Here is a 27,505-nt window from a genome sequence, read left to right on the forward strand (position 1 = left end):
CTTCTGTGAAGGCTTTTCCCCCCTCTTTTCTTTTGCCTGCTCAGGTGCTATCCACCAGCATCTTAAAAGGCTGTAGAAACAAACATTTGGTAGCATGCAAGCAGAGGCCCTGAAAGAACACACACATACACATACATTTAAACTAACTGAACTCAGGCATCGGAGGGGGGCCAAACATTCGGAGAAAATAACAAATCATCAAGCAGGGTGTATGCAAATTGTATTCATCCTGTGATTAAAAAATTGACAGAAGCATCTTCTTTAGAAAAGAAAAAAAGGAAACCGTGTCAATCACTGTGTGTGTAATGAGAACAGATACTGTATGAGTTGTGCTGCAGGAGATTAACTGGCTGAGAAGAAAGTAGCAATACCTGAATACGCAGTAATATTTAGTTGTTTTTAGGCCACAGATGATTCAAGAAAATTAATATTGTACCTCTCTCATGCAGCTTTGCCAGTACAAATGCACTGTTTCTGCTGGTAAGAAATATGCTCCATTATAAATAGACACGGCTACTGAATTGTATGCCTTTCGTTCCAAAAGTGGGTTATACTGCTTAGTCAGCCTCTGTATGTGAGTTTCTACGTCCGTCTGGCCGATACATGCAGATGTTTTTGTCCTTGAGTTTTTCCCTCTATGCCATTGTTTGTGTGTCTAGTTTCTTCTATCATCCCTCTCTCATCTGAATCAAGCAGGATGAGAGAGTTTGTCAGATGCCATGAAGGCAAATGTAAGTCTTTATTTGTCATATGCACAGCAATTACAGTGAAGCAGTTTTTGGCAATGAAATTGTTGTTCTCAGGCAACAATGCTATTACAAAATGTATAAAAGAAGAAAAACAACATGCAGTTAAAATGAGAATCCAAGATACAGACATGAAACAGAAATTAGTGAAGAATTTTACATAGGAATATAATAGAATAAATATAAAATAGAATAAAATAAATACATATGCAATGTAGAATAAGCTTCTATGCAGACAGGCCTATTATGGGCCAACACCACTCCACAACACTCCCCAATGCCCTCTATCAAGTTGCCACCTGAGACGGTCTGAGAAGTAGCCACAATTCCGCTTGTGAGCTGTGTGAGATGGCACAAGGACGTGGGCTCATGTGTTTGCCCCTGGCAGTACGAATAGAAGGGTATCATCATTGCCCCCTAATGTTCACTCACATTCCTTTCTCTCCCTCCCTTCCATACCTCTGGTGGACTGATGGATGCATCCTGCTACAGTGCAGACACTCTTTTCACTTGCTCCCTGATTAGTTGCTATTTTTGCTACTTTTACTTGTCTCAAACTACAAAACCTAAATGAGTGTTATCTACTTGATACTGCCTTTTGCTACCCCACAACGTACACATTATTGGAGTGTAAAGACATGTCATTAATTGTTACAGAAGATTGTTGTACTTGAGATGGGGATATTCGCAGTGGAGTCTTCTGAACTCCACGACACTCTGCCAAAGTCTTCTGTCAGGGAGCTAGCTCATTAGAACTCAACACAACAATATTTAAATGGACAGCAATTTCTCAGTGACACCATCAACTCATCTAGGAGACGATTCAACCTGGAACTCTAGTCTGTAACTGTCTGGACACCCAGTTTTTTATTAGTAAACTACTGCCAACGTTTAACAGACTGATAAACAGGTTCAGCAGACTCTTAGGACTCAACACATGGCTCATCAAAACCTCAATCTGAAAGGGATCCACTGTATTGATAACTTCATCTGTTCTGGGGATTTAGACATCTTTTCAGGGCAGATGGCCTCCACCCAAGCAGATCTGCAGTTAAAGTATTGATAGCCTATTTTGGTTCCGCCTGCGACACCCAATCGGCCAGGCCTAAGATGATGCACCCTGACACACAGCAGCCTCGGCGCCACAAAGACAAAACATCACCGACTCACTATCAATATGTGGTAAGTGACGAGTGCTGATTACCAGCTCACGGACCTGTCTCCTAATTCTGCCTCCCCTCACTCTTCCCTGCCTCACCCCCTTTGGAATTCATTGATGAAAATGGAAGCGCTGGTTAACGCTGGCATTAAATTCAACCCCTGGTCACTGCCACGTCGTCTGGCTCCCTCCCAACGGAGCACATTGTGTAACCCCAACTTTGCTGATAACAAAGATGACAAAAAGAGAGAACAGCTCTTGCCCAGGCTGCCGAGACTGAAGAAGAGGAAGAAGAAGTTTGCAGAAGAAGTTTGCTTCATCCGTCTCCATCTACCTCCCCTCTTAGGGATATCTCTAACAAACTAAGATCATAGATTTAGGAACTGGGTGTGATGTTGATGGATGTCACTGAGCTGCACTGATCCTGAATCACCGCCATTACAATCCAAGGAAATCTGCCTGGCATCAGTGCAGACAGTAGAGAAGATGCATAGGACGGGTAGTCCTTGCCCCATTTCCTGTTCTTTATCCTATTGGGCATGGTCCTACTGCCTCGTACAGTGGCCCCACCACCGCCCAGAATCAGGCTCATCCTGACGACATGCCGACGACACACGGATTTATATGACGATATCACCAGGTCCCATACAAGCACTGAGTGCATCGAACAAATCAATGATCGGATGTGCTAAAATCTTCTCTAGTTAAACAACGACATAACTGAAAGGATTGTCTTTTGACCCAAAGAAGAAAGATTAAAAGTCAGGGCGCAGCTTCAGCTGTTAATGTTAAAGATCACAAACCAAACCAGAAATCTTGGTGTATCATGGACTTAGACAGTAATTTTAACATCGACATTAAGACAATTACATAATCAGCCCATCACCTTAAAAATATATGCAGAATTAATTAAAGGCTTGTCCATGCGTTTCTCTTCAGTAGGCTCTATTGTAATGCTGTCTTCACAGAGCTCTCTAAAGTAGACACTTGCTGCTGATGCAGAACGCTGCTGCTAGAGTCCTTACTAAGACCAGGAGAATGGATCACATCTCTCCAGTTCTCAGATCTTTACACTGCCTTCCTGTGTGAAGTAAAGTAATTGACTTTAAAATTCTACTGTTGGTTCATAATGCACAGAATGGTTAAGGGCCAAAATACATTTCTGATCTGCTGCTCAGTCCAGACCTCTCAGGTCATCAGGGACAGGTCGACTGCATTTTAATAAGTTTAATATGGCACTATTTGTTCATACTTGCACTGCACTGTAGCTGCCCTGTAATTTGTATTCTACTGTTTACAGTGTCATTTTATTTCAGCTTATTTAAATGTTCTATTAAACTTTGTTTTAATCCTTTTAAATCCTATTTGTCTTTTTATATTGTCTTTTTACATGAACTTGTCTTTCCTTTGTATCTTGTCTTAGTGCCTTTATATCCTATGTAAATCATTTTGAATTGCCTTGTTGAAAGTTGCTAAACAGATAAATTTGCCTCGCCTCGCCTCTGTCCATCTCTCACTTCTTTTTTCCCCTTAGTGTCTTTATATCCTCACGGTCCTGTATTGGAAGGAGCTGTGTGTGTGCGTGTTTGTGTGTCTGTACATGTGTGAGGGGGCTGGGGGGTGGCCGCTGTATTGTCAGACACATCACAGCACCAGATGTCCAATTTGCACTTCAGCCTCGTCTGAATGGAGGGACAGATAGAGAGAGGGAGCATGAGGATGTTGGTATGATGGCCTCCATGCAGAAGAAAGAGATGGGAACAAAATTTGGGTTGAGCACAAAAGCAGTGAATAATGTTTCACTCTTTATTTTTCATCTGTAAAAAACAATTCTAAAATGTTTCCATGTATTTATGTTATGATGTGGAAAGATTTGCAGATGCTATTTCTAAAAAAGGCTGCACTGGTCAACTTTGTATGGATACCATGGGCCATATGTCCATACATATAAGTGGAGGGCACATGTGTGCATGCATGGGCACCTGGGCAACAGTTCAACACCAAACTTAAATGAATACAAAGGAAATCATTTATTGAAAAACAACTGAACAAGGCAGGTTGAGGAAAAGGGGATAGAAAAGAAGGTCAGTAAAACAAAACGTAAATTACACATTCAGCTTTTTGAATGTACTGTTTGAGTACGGTGTACTGACAGTAGGATAATGATGTTCCTTAGAACCATGAGCTCTGGCATGAGAACCATTGAATGTCCTCAGGGAGCACCTGATTATTAACTATCTGATGTAAATTGCTTCAAGGGAAAGCTACATTATTTGGGCCATACAGCTATTTTTCCTTTTTATCCCAAGACAGCCCTCTCACTGATGCCTTTTTATGTCTCTCTGTGAAGTCTGAAGGTATGGCAATAGCATAAGAAAGGGCATCTATGGTTGTATGTCTCTGGATAAGTAGGACAAATAAGAAGTCTTCAACTGAAATATCCTTTTATGTTCTGAATGCACTCTATAAAGAGTTTAAGCACCAACTTAGAGGATCTTATTCTCTTATTATTTCCATTTACCCCAGTTTGTAAATTGTAATATTGGTCTAATACATTCTTTATTGTGTTCTTTCTTGCTTTTGTATTCTGTTTTGTCATATTCAAACTAAAATACTACACAAACCAAGACTGAAGAACCCACAGACTGCTGTTGTACATTGACATTTTCCATCCTTGGCTCCGACTGTTATCGTAATGGCCATATTACAGCTGTAATACAATGCACGCTATCTGCACAGTGTTGCTCAGTGCAGCGGAGTCCCCTCAGCCTGTGTGGGTGTCAGTTGTAGTCTAATTCTTGTGATTCGGTGATGAATCTCTCTGAAAGAAGACAAGCATAGGGTCTGGCCCAAATGGAGCTCTATTAAGCTTCTAATAAATGAGGATTCTCCTCTGCTCTGCCTGCATCTGTGGAATGGAAGGCACTCACAAATTTGTAAACACACACACACACACACACACACACACACACACACACACACACACACACAATATTATAATGAAGTAAAGCTAGCCAGATGGCTGAATTAGAAAGCCGTCTCTTCTTTTTTCTCTGTCTCTTCATTTCTCTCTCTCTCTCTCTCTCTCTCTCTCTCTCTCTCTCTCTCTCTCTCTCTGTTTCTTAGTCTCTGCTGTCACTCTGTTATCTTTTTTTTCTCTTCCTGTCTCCCTCTCTCTACATTATGGATGCTGGGAGTTGTCATAGCGGTGACTAGCTGGCCAAAGTTTAAGGCCCTGCTGAAGTGCCCTTGAGCAAAACACTGAGGGGCATGGCAATATGTATATTATATTGTATTATAAACTGAGTTCATGATACTTAATGGTAGCTTGTGGTATACCTCTACCATGTGCATAAATTACAATATCATCTGCATACATTTGGATGCTAGTCTCAGGACAAACAATATATGCAGAAAAACGTGTGGGATTTAATACAGATTGTTGTGGAAGACCTGTGGAGAGTCAGTGGCCAGCTCGTTGATGATTGTGTACTTGTGAAGAGTTAGCTTGCAGTACTATCATTAAGCTGAAATCAATTATTCATTCGTTCACATGGCTGCAATGCAAATTTTTATCTGTGCCCATGCGGTAGTCTTTGTGTAAGTGCAGGTGCAGCCTTTAGATTATTCCATTAGATGTATATGTGTTTTTCCACAGGAAGCAGAAATGTTGTAGACTGTTTAGATAATACACATTAACCGAAAAAAGATGAATTACATTTTGTTAAGGTGTGGCGTCCTTATGAATCAACTTTAAAGAGTCATAATGCAGTCATGAAGTGTTGCGTCAGGCCCACAGTGGGAACCCCACAGACAGGCCTCCGTACTATACTTAAAGCATCAGGAGGTCCCATACTAGTCGTGGACCATTTTGTTGAGAAGCTAATGGGCTGTCTCTAAAGACGGACTATAAGTGACAGCTGTCTGCCCGGATTCACTGACTGCCATCATGTCTCCATTCCCAAAACACTTAAACACTTCCGCTGCAGCTTCTGCTGAGAGCATGAAGGAGGTAGCAGACACAGTCAGACAAAAATGGTTGCAGGGAGTGGGTGAGGTGGATTAGAGTTGATGAAAGGGAAGGGAATTGGACTGGGGGTGGGGGGTTTGAGTGGGGTGTTGGAGAAAAGACAGGAGGGCTGGTAGTTACAGCGCTGGCATCTGTCGCTACTGCCGGCACCTAGGGTGGCATACAGTATTTTACTTTGAATTAGACCTCTGCCGGCTTCTCAGTTAACACCTGAGGAGGTCATTACAATGCCATTAGGATGAGTAGTGCTGGGAGGGTGGAGAATGAGTGAGAGAGAGGGATATCTTCACTAAGTGTAAACAGTCTGTCTGTCCGTCTGTGTCTGAGAACTTTCTCTTCCCCTGGAGAGCCCTCTCTCCTCTGACAGAAGAATGACAGAGACCTCATGGGAATAATACCAGTCTCTCTCTCTCTCTCTCTCTCTCTCTCTCTCTCTCTCTCTCTCTCTCTCTCTCTCTTTGTTTCCCACACGGACTGACAGATCACAAATTCACAACAATAGGCTCTATTTTAATACCACTTTTTGTTGGTACACGAGGCTGACTTAAAATAAACAACCTTTCTATTGCCTCATGCTCTCTCTCATTTTCGCAGTCTTTCTTTCTGAGTACGCTTTGCTGTTGTTGCAGCTGTTGTTGTGCTGCATTGTTTCAGGGGATTTTCTTCTTTTTTTCCTTCTTTTTCTTCCTCTCCTCTATATTCTCTAGAGAAGAAGGAATGCTTTTCTGGTTGCAGTCAGTGATATGGCATGGAGCAGCTCTTTCAGTTTCATTATATAAACAGCTTTGATGCCTCTTCTTGCTCTCTGGTTTCAGTGGCTAAGTGGCTTTTGGAGAGGGCTCTGGACTACAGAGACAAGAGGTGTTGTGTGTCTGTACATGAGTTTCTTGTGTATGTGCTGCTGTCTTGAGTATATTTGTGCACATGGCTGACACTGAGATACTGTAGTTTTATCAGAAGATAGGCCCCAATATGTTAGAAATGTCTCCAATGACATTCATTAAATGGGAAGCCTCACAAGGCCCTACAACAGCTTGGTAACTATGACTTCTGATTACTTAAAATTATTTTCATTTATAAATTGATTGTATATTTCACTATGACTGGCATTAAATTAAGTAACTCGCAATGAAACTTACAGCTTCCCTGATACACATCAGTTCATGTTTCACAATCGTCTCTTTGAGGGCTGGTTTCAGATCATTGTTTTCTCTTCCTCCCCAGTAATTATCTCAGATTCTTCATTACCGTTGACCATCTCAACCTTTGGCCTCCCTGCCTTCTTCTCATCATCCTCTGATCCCTATCCTTATTTTCTTTTCATATTTGCCTTACTCTTTATTCCCTTACTCTCGTTCCTCATCTCCTCATCTTTCCCACCTCTCTTCCTGTGCTGGTTCTTTTCCTCCTCAAGTTTGTTTTTGTGCATGCCCGGGAAAGATCATCTCCTTATCGCCTTAGGTCCGGTCAGCCAAACCAGGCATGACTGTTGTAATCAGTGCAAGAACACACATGCACACGCACGTTAACTGATACATGTGCACACATAATGTGGGAGGTCTTTCTCCGTAGTGAGGGGTTTAAAAACATATCGACTTGCAGCCGTAATGGTCTTCATTAAGACCATGGCTTGGTGTGTGAGTGAGAATGATGAAGAGATTGTTATGGAGATGGCCAGAGGTTTGCTAGGAGTTGATGTCACAGCCCACCCACTTTAAGGCCTCTTATCGAGGCCATGTACTGTACTGTTCTCGCTCCTTCCATCGCTCATTCTCCTCTCAGCTGTTCTTTGCACTGGGAGCTGGCACAAACTTCTGGCTCCTGGGAATTACTTCTCCACATCTCCCTTCTTGTCTTTTTTCTTTCCTCCAACTGAGCCCTCCACTAAGTCCCTTCCTTCCTCCCTGATCCTGCTTTTCTTGCTTCATCGCCACAATGCTTATTCCACACAAACAAACCACAGACACAGAGGTGACCTCAGCCGCAGAAGGTCTATTTTAGACTCTCCCATGACCGCTCTCACGGTCATGTAGAAAGTCCACCGTTGTTCGAGGATACATCATCACCCAGCTGTCGTAGCAGACAATTGAAACTCCACTTTTACCTTAGTTCGCTAGTCCAGTATGACAAAGTCAGTGAGGGTTACAATGGTTACAAATGTTTGGTAAACTGTCACTCATGGCCACTGCTCTGTGTCTTTGGATGTAACATCGCGCAGTCTGGGACTTCTGCTCCCACTCTTTATGATAGAGAGAATCTAAGCTTACATTGACATTTCAGATAATGTTGCGCTCATTTCTTGTCAGCCTGAATGATATTACGTATTTGTTGCATATAAGAAGGACATTGTAAGCATGTTTATGGCCATGAAATCTATTGATTTGAATTGATTTAGATTAACTTTTATCCACCTATCTCCACTTCTCTCTCTTTCTCACCACCTCCCTTCCTTTCTCTTTGTGTCTTAATATTATTTTCCAAATCCACTCCTCATGCTTCCCCTATCGTCTGATGCCGACAATGCAGCCACTCAGCGTTGCTTCCTGCAGGCATTTCATTAAAGCACTAATAACACATTTGTAATTAGGTGACAAAGAGGCTTTTTTTTTTGTACTGATCAGCTGCTAAGGACGTAGTCCTCTGAGGTCTGCACAGAAGGAGGTTGGCTGTGTGTGTGTGCGTGTGCGTGCATGCGTGCGCGCGCACGCTGTCTGTGTTGTTTCTGAGTTGTATGCCTCTACTCTGAGTCTATCCCATTTTTTCTCAAAGGTTTGGGTTTGATGCAGTGGAATGATGGTACTGTCCCTTTTTCAAGTCTTACTTTGAGATCTTGTTTACTGAAAAGACAAACTTTGGCTGCAGGTTTCGTTATGAACTAAAGCACACAGATGACCACACAGCCTATATACAAGTTTGGATATTGGATTCTTATTTAGGATCTGCAGTATCCTTTTATCAGTGGAAATGCATTTACACAGTGAAACTTGCATTATTTCTGCTGTTTCTCTCTTCTCTTGTTCCCTATAAATCTCTCTCCTTATTCTATATCAGATGGTTCTCTAGCCACCTGAGGCACTAAACAAATAACGTAGTGCAAATGAAATTTCCTGTGAGGCTTATTGATGTCATTAAACACTAGCATACTGAGGCCCGGAATCATTTTAGCCTTCATCAGAGCAGCTGACATTTTAGTGAATTAGCGAGAGAAAGAGGTTTGGTGGGCTGGGGTTATAGGTGGGGTTGGTTTAGCTCCTCTAGCATTTTTTTTCCCCCCTTCACTGGGTCGAATGGTAAAATCGATCATCTCATTGGTCGGTCTGCTGGCCTTTGATTGGCATTGTCATAAGGCTAATACGTGTCTGGTGCATAATGTTATTCTTGCATGATGTTCGTTTTAGCTGTAAATCAAGTTAGGATTGAGTTTCTTTCGAGCATAAAAGAGCATGACAATATTGTGATTATCATGAGATTTCACATTTGACTTAAAAGTAAAAAATATTTTTTTGAGTACTTTTAAGTTGCATTTGGCCTTTTGTTGTCCTTTCTTTTCTGTGTCAAAATGCCAATTCATGCCATTTAAAAAGTGTTTGGAGTTTGGAACATGTAATTTTGGGGATATGCATCATTTTATTGTCCTGTGGTTGACATTTCAGAGCGTAGTCTAAAGAATCATTTTTTTGTGTGTGCACCAACAATTACGAAAGCTAAGCAGATCATTGCCCAAAAGACTCTCATCAGTTTTTCACTCTTTGCCAGTAATCCATGTTTTTACTATAGTCTCATGTCGCCAGTCAGGGCAAATATTTTCTCACTTCTGTAAGGAACTTGGGGAAATGTTGTAATATCAGTTTGACTTAGAGCTGGGCAATATATCAATATTATATCGATATCGTGATATGAGACTAGATATCGTCTTACATTTTGGATATCATAATATCGTAATATGGCATAAGTGGTGTCTTTTCCTGCTTTTAAAGGCTGCATTACAGTAAAGTGATGTCATTTTCTGAACTTACCAGACTGTTGTAACCGTTCTATTATTTGCCTTTACCCACTTAGTCATTATATCCACATTACTGATGATTATTTATCAAAAATCTCATTGTGTTAATATTTTGTGAAAGCACCAATAGTCAACACTACAATATTGTTGCGGTATCGAAATCGAGGTATTTGGTCAAAAATATCGTGATATTTGATTTTCTCCATATCGCCCAGCCCTAGTTTGACTGAGTTTAGCTTCCTTGCTTTAGGGATTAGCAGGATGTTTTTTGACATTCAGCATTATTGGCATGTAGCTGTACTACTACACCTCTGTTCTACATGCTGTAGCTTACACAGAGCAAGTTTACTTTTGAATGGCTCCAATACACACTAGTTGCTTGTGATTGTCTCTGGTTTGCACTCAAGAATGCTTATTACTTTTGTACAGTTTCGTAATGGTTTATATTGATATTTAAAGGAAATCTTTTAATAGCTTAATTAAAAACATGACATTTATTTGCAGATATTTTTATTGCTTCATCCCTATTAAATTTCATGTGTAAAAGTGTCAAATGTACAGTTTCCCCCTCTCCGCACATAATGAGATCTGTGCGTCACTGATGCCACTCTGTGCTGTGAGACGTGACAGTCTCTGGTTGATCCTTGTTTGTGTTTGGGGTCAGTCAGTTGGTCTCACTTTGTAGCTGTGGCGCCACCGCTAGCCTTTGGTTTCCTGAATTGGTAAGTCGGATGCTTCAAAAGCTCACCAAAGTGAGACTTTACCGCAGGACAGCATGTTGCTCAGCTCTCCCTGTGGTCCATCAACCCATCATTGTTTTGTCGTGACATGTACAGGACAGGGAGTCTGTCATCGCGCGTGTTTGTGAAACCTTGTGAATCATCAGAGCGACAATAGCTCCAACACAGCACACTGCCAGCGGTCGTTTGCCCTGTCATCTGTTATCACCACTCCTCTGTCTTTCTCTCACAACTGATCAAAAATCGAAATCTGTTCCACAAAGCGCTTCCCTCTGTTCTCAGCTGAGCAGGACATGGGGAGAAGAAAAGGAGGAAAGAAGGAAAACGAAAAAGAAAGTTGTTAATGTCACCGAACCATGAAAGGCTTGGCCTGGGGTTGGAATGATTCGGTATACAAGGTTCTTTAGTGCTGTGGCTGCGGGGATAAACATAACTTACATCAGCCCTTCGCTTGTACAGGAGATTTCCTCTCCTGGCACTTACAACCTCAACACTCTAACTGCACTGTGATTCACACACACACACACACACACACACACACAACGTACACAATACGATCCAGACCCTTTCAAGTAGCTCATGTACACACACATATACACACATACAGTACCAGAGGGCAGGGGTTTTGAATAGTATTTTTTTATTCTGTTTGCAAGCATGACAGTGGTTGCTATTACTTGTTCACACAATACATACAGAGTTTAGTTGGCTTTTGTTGGCTGGAGTTGTATCAATATGAAAATATTAATTGCATTAGACCATATATTAATGTAACATTTGACTGTGTGTGTGTGTGTGTGTGTGTGTGTGTGTGTGTCTTTTTCTCTCTCTCCAGATCATCACTCAGTATGTTTATGAGCTGTTGGAGAAAAAATGCAACATGACTAAAGCAATCCTGCCAGTAAGTACCCAGAGTGAAAAGAGGCATGTATCTCTTTGATTCATGCCCTTGAAGATTAAAGGGGGTATTAAATATGAAAATTGACGTAAATGCTTAGGCTTCAGAGTGTGATTATGATAGTGAGTGTTCTGTTTAAAAAAATCCAGAAAAGGGTATTGTGAGGCGTCAGCTCTCCTCATTCTCTATCAGTCTTTGTCTTTCTCTTTCTATCTCACTCAGTTTCTCTCTTACTCCCTCTCTTTCTTCCTCCCCCCCCCTGCCCACATCCTTTGTGCAAAAGTGTCTCCTCAACAAATTAACTGTATTGTGACGTGTCATTTCAAAGGCGCAGAGGCGCAGCATGCTGATGCTTAATCTGTTTTGCATTCATTTGCGCTAAAGGGGACTTTCTACTCTGCCATCATGGAGTTATTCTTTGCCCAGCTCATCCAGGCTCAGAGCACACACTTGATCCCTTTTATTTGTTGTTAGAAGCATGTTTGTCTCTTTTTGCCCCCCTTTACCCCTCCAGGCCTGCTCCTTTTCTGTTTATAAAAGTTGTGATCATTTTTCAGGCTGCATTTATAGGGATGTTAGGCAGCGCTGGTGTTTAGAAGCATAGCAGACTTAGCTCCAGCACTAACAGTGTCCATAAATCACCTAGCCAGGGACTCAGCGCCTTTCATTAGCCCCCATACACTTTTACTGGTTTATCTGCCTGGCCTATTTATCTCATTATTCCTCTGGAAAATTGCTCTGTTCTGCTTTTCTGCTGCCCACCCGCCTGCGTGTATATGGCGTGTGTGTGTATTTGTGTATTAGTGGTGGGTCCGTCCACCTGCGTGGCATTGAACTTGTGACCGTAGATTTTAAGAAGATTAACCACAGCCAAGTATAGGGAGAGGGAATGAGGGAGCACAAGAGAATAAAGGGTAAGATTTTCTCCCCCACTCGGCTCTCTTTGTCTGCTTGGATTAAGTTCCTGCAGCTGCCACCCATGGCTTTTATGGACAGTGTTTGTCTCCTTAGAGATTCTTCCAGGCATACTTGGGAGGGATGCAACGACGCATGGGATGTGGACGGCGCGCATGCACACACACAAACACTCACTAACTTACTTAGCCTCTCTTTCTGTCCGCATCACTTTCTGCCTCAGTTTTAATCACACACAGGCTGTTTTCTAATCATGATTATTGCTGATTTAGTGAACTGATGCATATGAGCTTTTTTTAATTACAAAGGCCACAGAGGAGAAGGCTGTTTCTCCTTAAACTCATGCATGTTACATAAGAAACCATTTCTCTTCATAATCATTATCAGGAGATTCTTTGAAGCAGCAGAAATCACAATTGGATAATCTTTTGCATTTGCTGCTGTTGCACGGAAACGGCCAAGATTTATTTTGATTGAGTTAAATGTCCCGAAAGTCTATGAAATTATATTCAAAAAATGTTGAGCAGTTTAAAAAAAACAAATGAACATTATTGGGAAAGTATACATTCTTCCCTGTATAAGAGTCTTTGCCGTTACTGCCACAGGTAACCTGTGATTTCCTGAACATTTAGGTGGATGCTACAGAAGATGAACCCACCAGTTTTATCTACCTGAGCCCAGATGCCATGTCCAACCCTTCTAAACTGCTGGTGCTGATCCAGGGCAGTGGCGTGGTGCGGGCCGGTCAGTGGGCCCGTAGACTCATCATCAACCAGGACCTGGACTCAGGGACACAAATCCCCTTCATCACCAGAGCCATGGAGGTAGGGGGCACAACAAAAGAAGTGCAATCTATTCTGTTGGATGTTGAACTGATTTTGTCCTGTTTCATGTTTCACTAAGAGGGACTTTGTGGGCTGACTGCACTGAGGACACTGCATGTAAGATGTTAGAATGTGATCTATTTCGCAGCTAGTTTTAAATACTTTACATTTATATTCTCTACTTTCTTTTTTCATATTTTTCTTTAATTTGCAAAGAATATATTGTGTGACACATCTTTGGTAAGTAAAGCTTTATAGGTCTCGGAGTTCAGGCTGCGTGTTCCCGTGAGGTCGTTGGTACCACCGCTACCACAATGGTTAGCCTGATGGGATATTGGTGTGACAAGAGTAACACACACTGTTTGTTTTTTTGAAAAGCTGGCTTGAATATTTTGGGGCTGTGGCACAGTCAGAAGCAGAGTGTGGTGGTATTTTGTTTTCTTGTATTTGACTGCGGGTTTGGATGTGATTGTGGATAATTTGTTCTTGCTGTGTGCTTTCAAAGCTCAGACTCTGGATGTACTATATCGACTCAGTCCACTTCATTGTACAGTTTACACAAGTGCGGAGTGGAAAGGAAACTTTGTCCCGGGGTCATATGAGAAATTCTATGATGCTGAACAATTTCTGCACTCCACATATATTCACAGAGGCAAAAAATAACAAGCAGACATTCATTCACTTGTGCAAACACAGACTCATATTCTTGAATGATACTATTACGGTACAGTCCTCAACCCAATATTTAGGCTTGTATTGTCCTTTGAGTGAACTAAAGCATATTCTTCAACATGATCATCATTATACAAGATTAAAAAAATGATGCATTCTTATGATGCATGATTCCTATGTAGTCCTGTGTATTTGTGAGCTGAGAGAGAGGAAGATATGATGTAATGTAAAATATAAATTTGTTTTTTCTTTCCGCACCATATGATCACACACGAGTGTCTGTGTGTCAGCAAGCAAAATGTGGCTCTGCCTGTCTTATTATTTTCATCCCTATCTCTGTGCTCATTTGTCAGCCTGGCCACGACTACCTGTGTAATTTTATTGTCCCACTGTTCAAATTGACTTAGGGGAGATCCTGCTCTCCCTCTCCCCTTGCCCCTTCGTTTCATCCATCTGAATGCCATAAAGACTTTCACTGCTGTGTAAAGCCTGCTCCTGCTGTGTACAACAACGGGAGAGGTTTGGGTTGCCTGCGTCCGTGCCCATCTTTGTGCTAACTGATGATTTGGCTACCCAGAGACTGTCTTTGAATTACAGTTACCCTGGCTGGTATTACAGTTGGAGAAGGCAGGGTTGTGCTGCAGAAAGCCAAAGTGACAGCTTAGATATAGAGAACATGGTGTGTGTAGTGCGAGTGTTGCTCATTCATCACAGTAAACAAGAAATTGTGTTCCTACACCCTGACAAATCATCATCCAGGCATTTACCACACACAGGCCTTGTACTCTGTGTGTGGAGTGGATAGACAGGCACACACATTTACAGTCAATTCCTTCTGTCTGCATCCATTACAGGCATGTTTGTCCTTTATTATGTCATACCATGAAATTTGTGTGGATGCAATTTTTAGATGCAATGTACAGGAAGTACAGCTACTATTCAATCTGAAGAAAGAAGTTGAGTTATTGGTCCAGCGCAGATATACATTTTATACCTTAATTTACAGGCATGCAGCACACAAGCGATGACACGTTTGATCATCAACTCACAAATGAATGACAGCTCAGAGAGATGACAGCTCTGTGGCACAGCAAATACAGAAAGCAAAATCCACGATCACCAGCTTTACACCATGTTAAGAGCAGAAACCCATGATAAAGCAAGTTTATGTAGAGACCACCTCAAGGACAGCCAATTAGCCGTTTTTACAGTGCTAGTGCAAAAAATAATGTGGCATTGGCGGGCAAGTGTTTGCTGGTTTTCCTCTCAACGTAACACGCCATCAGCTGATTTTGATGATTAGTTCCCCCTCAAGCAAAGAGGGACCAGCTAACCAGGATAATCTCTATAATACTCATCAGCAGTACCCATTATAGTTATTCAATATGTTATTTTCAGTGGATACTTGTGTGCTCCACAGGTATGCCACATGACTCGTCAGCACTATAAAACAATGAAAATGAAAATGGTAAGCTGACATACTGACTAACATAGCCATATTTTTATTGGCAGTTTTGGCTGCATTGTATTATGTATTTGACATGTATTTTTGTCCTCCTTTATTCATTTACCCTCAAACATCTCATCTGGTTAACTCGTATACGTGTAGAAGGTAAGCTACGATCGTCACTCTGACAGAGATATCCCATCTTACTTTTTAAAGATACTGTCTTATACCTGCCATACAGCACTAAGACAAAAGTGCATGGCTGCCCAGCATGAGTTACACATTCATTTAAATGTATCTCCTAAGTCAATGTTTATCATGAGTGCCTGACTGGTCAGCCAAGTGGTTAGCTGACACCCAGCATGTTATATTTAATGTCCTTGTGGGTGGAGAGGTGCAGCAGAAATGGTGATGACTAGGTGAGTTCTGAAGCCTGGCGAGAAGCAACCATCTACACCATTGTTGTTTAACGGTGTTAATTGTATACAGCTAACCACTTTTGTATTCTTAAATTGTTACTAAGACACATTAATAATGGATATGAAGTAGTATTAAAAGCAATGTAAGCATATATAAAGCATGTTAAATATTAGTAAATATAAATATTGCTTACTTGCTTCCAAATCGGGCAGGTACTCAGCAGTTAACATTTGCTATTGCTACCTCTGTGGCTGTGGCTAGTATCATTCTCTCCACCTACACATATAATCCACAGCTGAATGAATCAGTGCAAAGTCAAAAGTCATTCTGTGAAATTCAGGAAATTACTAATTGGAAGTAGGGTGTCAAACCTGAGGAAATAATTATATTACACCACTTCAAGTTTGATACGATAATGTATTTGTAAATTGTTCATCAGCACAGTCTGATGCTGTACAACTGTGTATGAGCAACTCGGGCACCATGACAATTACACAATATTTTTGATTTACAAATTTAGTTAAGTCCAGTGTTGGGTCAAGTGTTGACATTTTGAGTATACTTTTTTATTATGCTTAGATTAGGCTCTGTTTTCCTGCAATGTATTGTGGCAAGAATCGGTTGCCCTGGGTGCAGCTCATGTGAAGTTACTCATGGGAAGTTGATTGGAAATTCAAAGCCTGCAGCAAAGGGTCAGCTGGAGTGCATTCGGCAAATATGGGGGGGAGCTTGTGGCTTTGCAAAACACATGAGCAAGCACGCGCATACACATACACACACACACACACACACACACACACACGCACGCGCACACACAGTTCTATGTGTGTATGGGCTTGCACATACCTGTGTCAAAGCACCACTCTGAAATTCTTAGCCATGTTTCTCAGAACTTCGAGTCAGCCTTTCCTCTCTTCTGATGGGAAAAAATAGCTGATTGCGCTAGTTAATCAGGCCCTTTACACAACACACATGCACACACATACAATCACAGGGTGAAATTCGGGGCAGCCTGTCTCTGACGCCCATATCTACCATGCTCCTGTCTACAGATATCACAATCTTCGTCACACTCATTGCTATATGATGATGACACATTAATAAGCTGGCAAAATGTATATATGAAAGATGAGTCTAAAATATTAATGCTCAGACATGGACACCGAGAAAACACACACACACACACACACACACACACACACACACACACACACACACACAAATGCATCACATGGGGCAGAGGGTATACTTGTGGCATTCGGCATGTAGAGTCACAGCAGGTTAAGGGGAATCTTTGTGCTGTGTGCCTGTCTCATGCATGTTCTTTTTATGTGCATGTGTGTGTGCACATGGAAGTGGTGCTATTCCCATAGCCCAGAGGTAAAATGGCAGGTGAGAGGAGGATGCTCCAGCAACAACCAGGGGGTAGAGGGAGCAGAGAGGGAGAAGGGATAGGATTGGTTGGAAGAGGACAGAAGAGGAATGAAGGAGAGGGGTACAGAGAGGATTGAAGCAGGAAAAGAGAAATGAGAGGAGGACGAGGGAGTGACTGCAAATGGGGTGGGACTGGCAGAGGAGAGATGGTAGTATAGAGAGAGAGAGAGAGAGAGTAGGCAGAAGGCAGGCGTCTGACAGCTCCACTACTGGGAGAGGGCCTTTTAATGACAGCTTATTCCTTCATGATTTCAATTCCTGACAGTCGACAGGTCTGCTTGTTGCATCATGGCAGCTGTATCATTACCTTCTGGCCCTGTCACTGCTCTGCATCCTGAGACTGAGATGGTGGAAGTGGAGGGTGGGCGCCGTGGTGTTTGGAAGGGATGGGAGAAAGAGAGAGTAGAGTAGATTGTGAGGTTACAGTCAGAATAATTGAGGAAGGAGGGAACATTGAAAGGTAAGATCATTAGTTATAGTAGCTGTTGGTATTAAGAGCAGGGCTTTCAACTTGTGCAAGTTTGTGTACAAATTGAAAGAAAACCCATGCATGTTGTTGTGAGGCCTTAGCTCTCCTATATCACTTATCTGGTCATGACACAACCTAGTTGAGAAGCAAGAAGCCAACATTTTTTGTGTGCCTTTTTCATTTTATTTTACTTTACATCACTTCTTTACCTTTTTTCCCTCGGCTTCTCCGACTGCAGCCGCAATCTTTCGATTTTGCAGACGTTAGTTACTGGCTACTATGTTACTGGCTACTTTGTGATCAAAAATACTTTGTATTCATCTGGGGTAAACACATCTTAATTCATTTTAAATCAACTACAATTAAATTGTTTATAATTCAATCTTGTTTTTGTGCATGTTAGATATTTCAAATTTAAATGAATTAATCAACAATATTAAGCTTGACAACTTTCCTACTTGTTAACTGCATATACAGGTGCACACAATACACACATTTATACACTGTCCTCAAGAACAACTTCATTTAATTTTGAAGTTGCTAATACAAAAACAGATCTATGCCTTCCCTCCTTCTCACCCCCCATTTCTCCATCTCTCTCTCTCTCTCTCTCTCTCTCTCTCTCTCTCTCTCTCTCTCTCGATAGTGAGTCATGCTCGACACTGGAGACCCACTGGAAAGAAAGAGGGGGTGTGGTGTTTTCAAAAGTGTGTCAAAAGCCTAGGGGTTTGTATCTGCCCAGAATTTCAATGGGATGTTGAAAGGGGGCAGCGAAGCAGACAAACTCAAACACAGAAATCCTCTTTTAATTTCTGTCATGCTGCCCACCCTCTTCTTTTTATTTTAGCTTGATGATGTCCTCTTCACCATCAGCTGCGCACTCTGGCATCTGCCTGTGTTGTGTCACGGCCCTGCGTGCTGTGAGGCTATCTCTCTCTCCATCTCTCCAATCACTATTCTTCCTCCTCCTTTCTCATTAGTTCCTCTAATTCCCCCCGGGCTGTGAGTTTGTATGTGTGTGTGTGTGTGTGTGTGTGTGTGTGTGTGTGTGTGTGTGTGTGGATCCAGTGAGAACGTTGTAGGTACAGTGTGTGTACAGCCTATATTGGGGCATCAGGTGGCTACAGAGGCAAGACAAGGTATCATTTTTTCCAGCAAGCCAGGTTTAGCCAGAGGACAGTTTGTGTATGTGTGTAGGGGTCAAAAGATGCACCTTCTTGCCATGGCCTTGTAATAGCAGCCCTAGGTGACCCACTGTGAACACACACACACACACACACACACACACACACACACACACACACACACACACACACACACACAGACACACACAGACACACAGGCAGGCATACACACACACCTCCAGGTGGGAAGGTCCCAGCACATCCCGCAGCTCAGATCAATGCACTTGACACCTTCAAAGGCGGGTGTGGGGCCTGGACTTGCTCTGGGGTTAAACCTCTTTTAAATAGCATCCCGCGGGAAGGCAGCTGTCAATAATCCACCATAATTACCGGGGCCAGGCCCGCCAAGGGCTCGGCTGCACAGGCCAAATTAAAAATTGATCAGAGGGAGAGAAAACATTATTTTGTGGTGGTATTCCCTGTCCTAACAGCACTGCTGCTGCCGGATGTGAAATCTCATCAATTGAGGTCCGAGCTAGATATCTAGAGAGCTATTTATCCATCTACCTGACCCCCTTCGTCCAGATGAACAATGGAGTGCTGTCCCTGTTGTAAAAAAAATTTGCATATTAAGTGTCTTTTAGTGTGCGTGTGTGTGTGTGCGCACAAATGCAATACGAGAGTGTGGGCATGTGCATACTGTATGAGCATACAGCTGGTTGTTATGTGCTCTAGGTAATCGTACATCATCCCCTATCTGTGTAGTGTATGTGTGTATGTGCGTGCACACCTTGTAGCATTATATTGATTGTGGTTTCATTGAGTTTCTATTGGCAGGGAGCCTTTATTTGTCAGTCAGAGAACGATACTAAGAAGATATGTTCATCCTCAGGCTTCCTCTAGGAAAACACACTGGCTATTGTTTCATAGGACACTGATACATGAGAAAGACAGTTCACACTGGGTTTGAGGTATTTTCTAAACACACTGTAAGTAAAAGGTCATAGCACATGGTTATTATCATTATCATTGTCATTGGTGTAGGACATTTTCCTCGCATTCCGTATTAAGCCCTATTTAAATGTTGATTTTCTTTTGGGAGGTCCTGTCATTATTATATTTACTAGTGGCATCTGTAATTTGCATCCCCTGCAAATCTGCCAGATACATACATAACCAGTCAAAAGTTTGAACACGCTTTCTCCAAACTTTTGACTGGTACTGTAATTCACATAAGTGTTTAAGCATTATGACATTTCACATTCGGGCTAAGAGCAGAGATTCAAGGAAAAACACAGCAAATTTTGTGGTGTTAATTAGTGCTGATTGGCCTCCATAAACACAGGAAGTGTGGATTTTAACAAGTTCAGAGTTACAGTAAGTTAACTCTGGCAATTTTACTGTGCAGATATCATTTATTTTGTATAAAGTACCTCTGGATTTACAGACACAGCACATGAAAATTGCAGTAGAGGATTCCTGCTCTTAAAGTAATCCAATTTAAATAGTGTGAATTTAAACATAGTGCTTCAGATCAGTTGTTTCCAAAGTGGCGACTGCAGAACCCTGGGGTGCCATAAAAGTGGCCAGGGATGTGGCAAGATTTGTTTTTAAACTTTTGTGGTTCCCATTTGATAACATTTTATCACACAATTGTCACAGTAAATTGACTTAAAATAAATACAGATAATAGCTATTTACTATGATATTATTATCTTAAAGGGGTGCATGAGAGTGTGTTTGTGTGTGAATGGGGTGGCATGGTTTGGAACTAGTTTTGGAACTACTGCTGTAGATCCAAAAAGTGAACATGACGAGTACAGATGTAGCACTTTGTTTGTTACAATACAGTAGGTTATATACTCTTAGAGGGAAACTTAAACTTTTACTTTCTGAATGTAAAGTATGTACATGCACGTTGAAATATACTGTATAGTTGAAAAAGCTGATGAGAGTTGTTTGGGGTGTCAGTTTCCAGGCTGCCCATGCCACCATGCAGCTTGGGGATGAGATGAGAAGATGGAATAAAACAAGAGGATGAAAAACAAAAGAAAATGACAGAGGAAGACTTTGATCTAATTGTACAACATTAATTGGGAGTGTACATTTTTTAGCCCACATGTGATAATTGACTTTATTTTTCTCTCTTGAAATTAACAAATTATACCATCAAAAAGGCTTTGTGTGTTTGTGTGTGTGTGTGTGTGTGTGTGTGTGTGTCTGTCTGTGTCTGTCTGTGTGTGTGAGGTGGGTAGTAGGTCATTTGCAGCTGCAGGCTGTGTGTGTGCGTCCCAATGGGAAGGTCTTGTTTAGTCTCTCTTCCAGAGGGCCCCAGGCAGTGTGTGGTGGATACCTCTTCACTCTCTCACTGGGAACACTTGTCTATGGCTAATACACACACACACACACACACACACACACACACACACACACACACACACACACACACACACCAAACACATGCGCACACACGACAAAAAACCCTCAACAGTCTTTTATACAACAACAATCTATGTTCACTCTCTGATAGCAGAATTATTTTTTTGTGGTGTATGTACCGCATGTGTTTGTTCAGTCAGTTGATATTACATGCAGACACACACACACACACACCGCACACCGCACACACAGTGGCTCAAACATCTTCTTGTACATTTTACATGTCTTCTCCATTGCAGCAGGTTTGCAGAGGTTAAAGTGCTTAGCTTTGGACGTTCCAGGAGGAAATTGTGTTTTGCGAAGAGCTAGTGGTGAGCAGATAGGTGACCCACTATGATGTGAAAAGAAAGAGACACACACACACACACACACACACACACACACACACACACACACACACACACACACACACACAATCAGCCACTGAGCATCTTTTAGCGTCAAAGTTGAAACCTGCTGTAAGCTCTCCATGCCAGTGTCATGCTCCTGGACTGTGTGCATCACACTTTGATCGATGAGAGGAAACTCTGTGCTTAAATAGGGGTTACCAGGGTTCTAGGTGGTACACTTAGGTTTGAGGCAAACAACAACAAATCTTTCTGTTAATAGTTTTAGTGCCAACTCTGTGGTTAGAAATGAAAATAGATGCTGGAGGGCTGCTCTGGTTTTCCTGCAGATGTTTCGAAAATTATGTTTTGGAGACTTTTTTCCATAGTGTTTTATGGTAACAACATGATGCTTTTCAGACATCTATACCTGTCTGACCTTTTCAATCATTTGTCCCACTGGATTATTTGCCATATACAGATGATTAGTAATATTTGCCATACATGTTTTTGAGGCTGCACTTTTATCTGTGTTTACCTGTACGTGTTAGTGTCTTGTAGCTGTCTGCTTTTGTGTTTTTGCTGCATCTCTATATGACCAGACGTTGAAGATGGAATCTGTATTTGAAGGCTTATCTGTCATTTGAGACTGATATTGCCCTGCCTTCTCTGTGGATGTGAAATGTACATTTCAGTACATCAGATCATTGCAGTGATGGCGGTGTTTCAAGATATGTGTGCTTTTGTGTCTGTGCGAAAGAAAGAGAGACAGACAATGAGGAGAGATGGCATCAGTGATCAGATTTGTTCTGCAGCTCTTTTGTCTTGTGCAGCTCAGTGGGTCAGTGGATGACTGTCCGTGTCTGTATATCTGTGAGTACAATAGGCATCAACATGCATCTTAGGTTGGACTTTGGCACAAAAATGCATGAAATCCAATGCGTATAAGCAATGACATGTAGGAGGTGTACAATATTGTCTTTAATTAACAGTTAATACAGCAGCAGTAGGAGTTACAGTTGTAGACAAATGCAGTAATAAACATGTATATCTGCTTACTACATCAAAGTGTTTCATAAACCATTTATTTAATATTTATATACTGCTTGTAAATGCTTAATAGGGTGATTTACAGTAAAGTCTTATCGATTTGAACACATTCTGGATGTGAAACTCATGTTAATGTCAGGTGTGGGCCTCTCTGTCTCAATGGTTCTCTTTACTTTTCTGCTTTGTGTAATGCTACAAATTGCTGAGATCAGGACCACCTATACAACAGGTGTTTAGATCAGTTATAGTTTATCATTACACCTTATTGTCTAACTAGTCATCGGTTTCATCTGAGTCAACACCAACCTATGTATTTGGTCTAGCTCTCATTCCCTTTATCTGGTATTATGGTGCTCATGATAGGTGTTATTATCCCACTGTATGCTGACAGTCTATCCCTTAACCCTCTTAGGAGCACACTATGCCACGCTTGGCTGACTTGTTTGCGCTGATGTCAAGTTTTAGCGGTTAGCAGGCGGTTACCATATGCCACTGTGCTGCTGTCGCCCCCGATGTCAGTCAAACGAATGTCAACCTGAGCTCAGAAACACAGTACGGCACGGCGCACACCCAGAAACACAGCGACAGTGTCAAAACACAGTCACAGTCAGTCATACACGCATACTGTACACACAAATAAACTTGCCATAAGGCAAATGCAGAGGTAAGAACAAAAGAATCGCATCCTGTTTGGGATGCCATGAGAGGACAGTGTCGCTTGTCTCCAGCAAGGCCCTGACATGCTGCTCTTCATCAGCTGACTGAAGGAAGAGGCAGCACCTGCACTGGTCCTGAAAGTGAGAGAAGTCCTTGTAAAACATAGACCTAAACATACGCATTCGTAAGCAGTAGATGCACTCCTCTTTCAAAGTCTAAATTTGCTTGCTAATATTCTTAGATAAAGTTACTTGGACAGCAGTCCAATTTAATATTTTTATTGCCACACAACAGACGTTTGGGGCAGCGCCCTTCCTCAGAGTGTGCTTATATTCTACAATTGTGATTGACTAAGCAATGAGTCAATCTAATAATTGATTGAAACGATGCACTTTATCAGACCTTCCAACAACAATGGCTTATTAAGTCCACAGCATTAGCAAAATTCTCATATACTTTAGTTTTGTTTATAAAAAAAACTATATTCATCTCAGTGTGTGCATAACTAAGGCGTTGACTGGCTTCCCGCTCACGAAAGCTGCCAACTGTTTGTAACAACCGACCAAGCCAGAGGTACTGCTGCTGGGCATATAACCCCAGGCCCTGCCCGCCCGTGGTGGGTATCGACCTATTGTAATTTGTGTCTGATAGATTAGCACACCTGTAATGATCATGTCATCATCAGGACACTCTACTCACTATGTTTATCAGCTAAACTTTTCTCTATTTAATCATTTTTTCCATCTGAGCTCAATGGTCCTAATATGAAATACATTTTATTTCTATCCTAAGTGTTGATTTGATCTATCTGTGGTGACTGGTGGTCGCATTAGGTGCATTTTCATAAAACAGAGTTCTATTCAAAGCTAAATGAGCAGCATTGCCTATTAGGAGCAGTAGTGGATAGCGGACAGAAACCCCAGTACTGTGTTTCGGCTTTTCACGGAGATTGATTAGATGTCCTCTGTGCACAAGTAGTAGTAATAATAATAATAATAATAATAATAATAATATTAATAATAATAATAATAATAATAATACATTTTATTTGTAAAGCGCTTTTTGTTGTTAAAAGCAATCCCAAAGTGCTACAGAGTAAAACAAGATTAAAAACTAAGTAGGTTCTAAGTACACTAAGCAAGGCTAATAGAACATATGTTTGCATAGACATTGAAGTATTTTCCTGTGCTGGCACTGTGTAAATGCTGTGAAGAAACAAATATGTCAATGGAAGACCTACATAAATCAAGATTTACTTTAACGTTAAAGCTGTATAGGACCAGAGTGTGTAAGATAACTGGCAGCTGGCCAAGGCTGTTTGCTGCTTCCAACTTGGTTTTTGCTCACATCGAGAGAAATCCTGCTTCAGTTCACTCCACTGCAAATGTGGCAAATTTTGTCCTTCAGTTAAGATTAATGCAAAGGCATATGTAGTGTTGGCATTAACATAGTAGAACATGGTGTTAATCTACTAGGAAAGATAAAACTCGGTAGACATGCATCTTTTTAACCTATTGTGTGTGACAGCCATAAAGCAGGTGACAAGGACATGGAAACAGCCAAATCCAGCAAAACTAAATTCATGGCTATCTACAGAGAACAAACTTTGGACATGGAAAAATAACCTTTACAATCAGAGATCACAAATGGAATAAGATCTACCCTAAAGATAGAATCTGTAAAAAATAATCTTGCCTAAGATTTGCAATATGGTACTCCTCCCACATCCTAATCCCAATACCCCCGTTTCTTAATACCTGTTATTTATTAATTTCAATTTAAATGTATAAAAAGAATAAAAATATGACTGTCTGGAAAATGGGGAAAGAACATTGCAATAAATACATTTAAAAAGGAAACATAGGAGAACACACATACACACAGCACCACTTTCAGAAGTCACACGGGTGGATGGACATTGCTTACAAATGCAAGCTTGTGCAGACACAAACATTTTTGTCCAAAATGCATATAGTACATCTGAACACACATTCATACAAATGCACACACACAGTGACATTCTCACACTCGGTGCAGTAGCCTTTGGAGTCACTGTCTCTTTGGCCTTTTACAGATCAGGATGGCAGTGTGTGACCATGGAGGATTGGGCTTCTGCATTCTTCTTCTTGGTGTCTCTATCTCTGCCTCTTCTCTCTGCCTTTCTCTGTCTCTCGTTCTCTTCCTCCGTTTCTCCAGCTCTGTGTCTAAATTAAACATTAGTTAAACTGCTGAGCACCAGCTTCGATGGACAGTGATAAAGAAGTAACATTATAGTAACAGTAAAATGACATGGTGCTGTACAACCCCAGGGAATGACAAGAGAGAAAGGCGCCATAATCCATTTTAATTCCACTGATATCATTGTATTGAGAGAGACGGAGGCAGTGGTTGGTGGAGCGAGAGGAAAGGAGAGAGAGAGAGAGAGAGAGAGAGAGAGAGAGAGAGAGAGAGAGAAGGAAGGGAGAGAAGTGAGATGTCTCAGACCAGAGCCTGTGCTCTAGCTGACTGAAGTGTCTTGTGGTGACCTAGTTGCAACCCCTTTGAAGTCCACAGGCTGATCTCTCTCTATAGGCTGCAGAGGAGATCTGCTGCATACAGCTTTATTAGACCAGGATAGAAAAAAAGAGAGATAGAGGTGATTCATATTCATGGGTTCTTGAACCTGCCCTAAACCTCCCTTGCCATAGATAGATATGTGCATGTTCACGTGTATGTGTCAGTTTGTACATGATTTCAAGTGTGTTTGTGAGTGTTATGTGTTTTAGGGTATGTTTTTGGCTTTAACAGTGCAATTGCAAGCTATCTCTCTCTGTGTGTGTGTGTGTGTGTGTGTGTGTGTGTGTGTGTGTGTGTGTGTGTGTGTGTGTGTGTGTCCGTGTGTCTTTGTATGTAGCAGGTATTCCTTTCGGAACATGTAGCTGTAATGTCAGGCCAAACACAGCCTTTATCCTTTAGCCCACCACATTAGGAGACAGTGGTGCATTGTCAGGAGAGCTGACCTAGAATAGTCCAATCACTCTACATCCAGCCCCATGTCTGCCCTCTCCTGTGATCACCAAGCTGCCAATGCCGCAGTCTATACTGTGTGTGTGTGTGTGTGTGTGTGTGTGTGTGTGTGTGTGTGTGTGTGTGTGACCCAGTTCAGTCGCCGGTGTCGCCAGGCTTGCCCCTGGTGAGGGCATGCATGTTAGGGCACAAAACCCTCAGATGTGTGTGTGTTTTGTTCAAGTACAGCTGTAGATTTCTTAGGGCTGGGCGATATGGAGAAAATCAAACATCACGATATTTTTGACCAAATACCTCGATATCGATACCGCAACGATATTCTAGTGTTGACTATTGGTGCTTTCACAAAATATTTACACAATGAGATTTTTGATAAATAATCATCAGTAATGTGGATATAATGACTAAGTGGGTAAAGGCAAATAATAGAACAGCTAGAACAGTCTGGTAAGTTCAGAAAATGACATCACTTTACTGTAATGCAGCCTTTAACACCAGGAAAAGACACCACTTATGCCATATTACGATATTACGATATCCAAAATCGAAGACAATATCTAGTCTCATATCACGATATCGATATAATATCGATATATTGCCCTGCTCTAAGATTTATTATATCGTCTGTTGTTCGGAAATCAAGCACGAATGCCCCCATCCTTTTCTATCTGTATGTATCCGGCTGCCGCTGTAACTTTTAATTAAGATTGTGTCCACCGATGATTGAAAAGTGTCCATTTTAAGTTCAGCATGCGCCTACGAAGGGTCAGGGCAAGTACACAAAGGTGTGTGGGTTTGTGCCATTATGCCGTTTAGGGGTAGTGAGCTCATGGATACACACATGCACACTGTTTGACATGGCCGCTCAGTGAACTCTCTCAATTATTATCGGGAGCCTTTCTACATCACCCCTCCATCCCTCCATCTCTGCATCTTCCCACCTGCTCCCCATTGAGGAGCCTGTGTGAGCAGACATTCGCTGCTGGGGGCATGCTTAACCTTTTTTCCTGGTGCCCAACACAAGGAGACACAGACACACATGCTCTTCTTCAAGTTGGGCTTCAATTAAAAAACCCACTTCACTTTTTCCCCTTTTTCTTTCTCCTTTTCCTCCTGTCTTTCATTGCCTTCTTTTTGAAGTTAGCC

The 27,505-nt window shown here is 41.7% G+C and overlaps 1 protein-coding gene across 2 annotated transcripts in view; it reads left to right on the forward strand.

Annotated features, from left to right (window-relative positions):
* Nucleotides 1-27,505, forward strand: part of arb2a (ARB2 cotranscriptional regulator A) — a 159,592-nt gene that overhangs the window by 6,980 nt on the left and 125,107 nt on the right. For both annotated transcript variants that reach the window (XM_078250489.1, XM_078250490.1), the window contains exons 5-6: nt 11,514-11,579; nt 13,124-13,315. In XM_078250489.1, coding sequence (XP_078106615.1) covers nt 11,514-11,579; nt 13,124-13,315 — 258 coding nt within the window. The remainder of the gene's footprint in view (nt 1-11,513; nt 11,580-13,123; nt 13,316-27,505) is intronic.

This window comes from Sander vitreus, chromosome 5 (genome assembly GCF_031162955.1).
Source record: "Sander vitreus isolate 19-12246 chromosome 5, sanVit1, whole genome shotgun sequence".
Taxonomy (NCBI): Eukaryota; Metazoa; Chordata; class Actinopteri; order Perciformes; family Percidae; genus Sander; species Sander vitreus.